Genomic DNA, 4,408 nt, shown 5'->3' with positions numbered 1-4,408 from the left:
AAGCATGAAAAGGGACCTTCTTCCTCTCTTAGGGTTGCCGACCTCCAGGTCCTCCTGGAGATCTCCCAGAATTACAACTGATCTCCAGACAACAGAGATCAGCTTCCCTGGAGAAAATAGCTTCTTTGGCAGGTGGACTCAATGACAATGTACCACTCTGAGGTCCTTCCCCTCCCCAAACCCCATCCTCCACCTACAAATCTCCAGTAATTTCTAAACCCAGTTGCCAACTCTGTCCTCTTATCACAGTGACATCACAGGCACCAGCCAAAAGGTACACCTATGAACTGCACCACAGTAGTTACTGCTACAAATGTCACCGTGGAGAAAAACTAGATTTTCCTAGCAACTAAATGTTGTGGCTCAAGGCTGGCGAAGGGGTGCTAGAAGCAGATGTATTAGCTGGAGGAACAACCATTTGGATGCTTGATGGGGGTAACTAACTATTGCATATTTCCTTCTGTAAAATTTTTTTTTATAGGTGCAGGTTAATGAAGCGACACTCTTTGATGTTGTTTTGGTTTCAATGGGAAAGACTGAATCATGTGCCTTCCCATGTAGAGCAGTGGGGCGGAAGCCTGCTAAACTGTATCCCCTGATTGAAAAGGCCTTAAGGGGGTGGGGAAAGGATGGCAAAGAAGGATTGTACTGGTAAAGGAACAATTGAATGTATATGGGGTGGCAAATTATGCATGGATGCTTACCTTCTAGTAACCAGAGGGCAGGGGAAAGAGCCAGGCAAAAGCCCTGGAGCCCCCACCCTCTAACCACTAGGCTTCCTGCTCCACCCCACTCCTTCTGCTAAGATTTCATCATGCATTGCCCACAGACTCATGGCAGCCTCAAGGACTAAAGTGTTTTCCAAAATGAAAGCTGGAGTCCCTGTCTAGTGAATTCTGTGCTTCAATTGCAAAATCCAGAAAGCCCTGATGACAAGTCTGCCAGAAAGATCTATAGTGGGCTGGTGACAGTGGAGTATAGTGGTGGGGGGTTAGTAAGTGAGACCCTTGCTATTTAACTTAATAAGTGGGTGTCACGGGATTCAGCAAAGGTTTCTGCTTTAGTAGTGACCAGCTGCATGCATCTAGGAAGCCCACAAGGGGGGGGCAAGGGGGGGTAATTGCTCCAGTTCCTTGCAACCAGGGCTCAGAGGTATCCTACCTCTGAACCCGGGAATTTTCATTTATCTGTGGTGGCTGCAGCTGTTAAAAGATCTATCCCTCCATGAAGGCCCCTGGTTCATCTGTCTGAGATCCAATTTTGCACGCGGGCATGTATGGTCGCGGCGTATGCTAACATGTACACATTTACTCAGCAGTGATTTTGAGCATAAAGACGTCAGTGCAAGACTGCTGGAAGAAATGTTCACCTTTGCATCTAGGTCTATGAGCACAAGAGCACAGGTGCCCATTCATAATGGCAAAATGTGCCAAACAGAAAGGGTTTTGTTGGACTAGTCTGCATGCTGGCATGGGTGGTAGTTCATGCCACCTGAACACATTAGCAGTGTGCTGGTAAACTTGTTCCCAGCTAGGGACCCTCTGGTACATTTCAGTGACAGTTTTTGGATAGTTCCTTCATTCCAAAGTCCTTTAGCAAAAAAACAACGACCTGTAAGGCATCTTTAAAGGGGAGGAAGCCGACATGTGCAGCGTGTGGTCCCAAAGTCTTAAGAAGCAAGGGAAGGAGTACAGCTCTTGCCAGACTTCCCTCCTCTCTAGACCAGCAGGGATGGCCTCTTTTCCAGCAGGAGTAGTTTGGGCTGGGTGGAGATCCACAGATCCTCTTCTTTCTTCTTCCTTCTTTTCTTACCGTGGGAAGGACCACTAGTGCTGCTGTCCTTTCGCCGCTGGCTGCAACAACAACAATGGCAACAGATGAAGATGCTGATGAGAAGGACGAGGACAGGCAGCCCCAACAGTACCGCCAGGCAGGCAGAGTTATAGATGCCCTCCTGATGCTTCGAGCGGATGAAAGTCCCAATGGAGTGGAAAAAGGAGCCGATCTGCTCCATGGTGGTTCTTGGTGAGGAAGGAATGTATTCGTGGAGGGGGGAGAGTTGCGTTAAGGCACCTTCCCTTGTCCTCTGCCTGCACCTTATAGTAGAAGGCCTTCGTTGATCTTATCAAGCCTTTCAGTGGGTGTAAAAAATTTCCCAACGGGTACCTGCAAAGATAGGAAATGAAACATGAACTAAGCCAGGCTGTGAAAGGAAGTCCTTTCAGTGTATAAACCCAAGAGTTCTGCTTGCAGATGCCTTCGATTACGAGACCACAGTATGTCTAGCAAGATGCTCAAAGGAAACAGGAGTACTTCTACTAAGCTATTAAGTTCAGTCTCCCTGCTTGCCTGACTTTTCTTGCAATACCAGTGCTGCTATTAGGCATGCCAGACCACCGCCTGGCACCCCCAGGATTGATTTATTAGGGTTTTTTTATCCCGCGGTTAAAATACATCACGATAAGAATAAACTTTCTTTACTTTGCATTATATGTTTTTTTTCTTTTTTTTCCTTTTTTTTCATGTATTCTTTGTATGTTTTCATTATAAAAATGCAATAAAAATTTATATATATATATAAAAAAGAATAAACTCCCTAACAGCAGCTCTCGCTCAATGTGCACCGCCGCTCCTCCCATGACAACGCTGCGCACCTGCCTCCAATCACCCCAGGCTTAAGCGCCCAGAGCTTAATTGGGAAGGGGTGACAACAGGCACACTAGCATCATTTCCCCCTCCATTTATACTCACCTTTCTCCCCAGAGAGGCTTACAACATTCTCCTCTCTTCCATTTTGTCCTCACAACAACCCTGTAAAGTGGGTTAGGCTGAGAGTGTGCGACTGGCCCAAGGTCACCCAGTGAGCTTTCATGGCAGAGTGGGGATTAAACCCTGGGTCTCCCAGATCCTAGTCCAACACCCTTTAACCGCTATAACACACCAGCTCTCTTACTTCTGGACAAAAACTAGAACTGACATCATGAAGGCAGGTGCTCTAGACTTTCCTAAAACTCTATGCTTAAACTATAGTTTTTTTTAACAAATCCTAGAGCACCCCCCAATTATGACACCCCTTCAGGTTTTTGCCAGAAGTTACATCATGCAATGGTGTGACATTGGCATTCCCGCCCCATTTTCCCTCTGCTGGCCTTTGAGGAGCCAGAGGGCAACTCTGGGAATTGCCAGGAGGTTCCCCCACCATAGCAGTAGACCTGGCTCCCTAGGGGCTACTGTGCAGTAGGAGAGCTGGTACAACAAAGAAGCTTAGAGTCCCCACAATGCTCTTCATTCAAATCTTGCCTTAGACAAGTAATTTTCTTAGCCTCAGGTGCCTTCCCCCACCACATCAAAGAACCAGGTCTGGCTGCAGCTGTCTTGCAGTGTGTATGCTTAACATGATCCACAGATCTGCTGTGGACTTGACTCTCTCATCTGCTTCCAATCCTTGTGAATTTGATTGCAACCTTTCCTTGTCTTTCATCTATTCACAATACTTATTGTGAAGCTTGAGCTGCTACTCCTTGTTTCAAGACTTACATTATACACTTCTGGCTACTAATCTTAGGCCATTTATGCAGTTACTGCTCCAAGATACCCTTCTTTAAGTCTTGAGATGCAGCGGCAGTTCTTGAAATAAGGGAGGCGGGTTCCTCTGCAAATCGGTAAAGATCAGTAACCCCTTTCAGATGCTAAAAGCGGCAATTCAAGCTTGGCTCCCCCGGCTTCCCCAGCTCATTTGACAAAAACACTGGGATGGACATTGAATTAAACACTGATTCAGTTGTCTGTCTTGCTCTTCCCACATGCTTTAAGCAAACTTTTACGTTCACAGTATTGCACATACATTTATGCAATTAAACATCCACTTATTCCTACCTTCCTTTAAAAAAACCCAGAATAATTTAAAAACTTGAATGGGTGGAAGTGGATTAGTGACGTACTGGTCACATGGCAGTTAGTGCTGTGCACATTCAGCTTCTTCTGTTAAGACATAGAACTGGTTTCCCCTGAACTTGACCTGGAAGACTATATGTTTAACTACGACAAGTGTATTTCCAGAGCACAAGTGTTTATGTGGTGCTGAATGCCCCAGACCACACAAGGTCAAGCTGTGCTTTGAGGCAGAACGCTAGAAAAACAGATGGCACAACAAAAAGGCAGATGGACAAATATCTTTGGTATTTGCACTCCGGGTGACCCATGCCTCGGGTTTACTCTCTTTCTTGTTTGGTTTCCTGGTACATTGTGCAATTGTTGCGCTGGTCATTGCAACCCAAGCCTTCGCAACTTTGCTACTGCTCTAGATCCTTAGATGGGGGTCATGACTTGGCTTTTAGCTGCCTGCTTGTGGTCTTCAGGGAGCCCCGTGGCACAGAGTGGTAAGCTGCAGTACCGCAGTCCAAGCTCT

General features: G+C 46.4%; 1 protein-coding gene across 1 annotated transcript; it reads right to left on the bottom strand.

The window, feature by feature from the left end:
• Positions 1–1,714: 1,714 nt before the first annotated feature.
• Positions 1,715–2,020, bottom strand: KIAA0040 (KIAA0040 ortholog). Its single transcript, XM_056845551.1, has one exon. It carries the CDS (start codon positions 2,012–2,014, stop codon positions 1,718–1,720), a length of 297 nt encoding a protein of 98 aa, XP_056701529.1. The 5' UTR covers positions 2,015–2,020; the 3' UTR covers positions 1,715–1,717.
• Between the last annotated feature and the right edge of the window lie 2,388 nt (positions 2,021–4,408).

Source organism: Euleptes europaea, chromosome 2 (genome assembly GCF_029931775.1).
Source record: "Euleptes europaea isolate rEulEur1 chromosome 2, rEulEur1.hap1, whole genome shotgun sequence".
Lineage (NCBI taxonomy): Eukaryota > Metazoa > Chordata > Lepidosauria > Squamata > Sphaerodactylidae > Euleptes > Euleptes europaea.
Note: the sequence above shows the minus strand (reverse complement) of the source record. Positions and strands in the feature narration are given on the sequence as shown.

Bases quoted from the DNA above. Each gene is read 5' to 3' on its own strand.
- KIAA0040 (XM_056845551.1), bottom strand. From the start codon at position 2,014: ATGGAGCAGATCGGCTCCTTTTTCCACTCCATTGGGACTTTCATCCGC.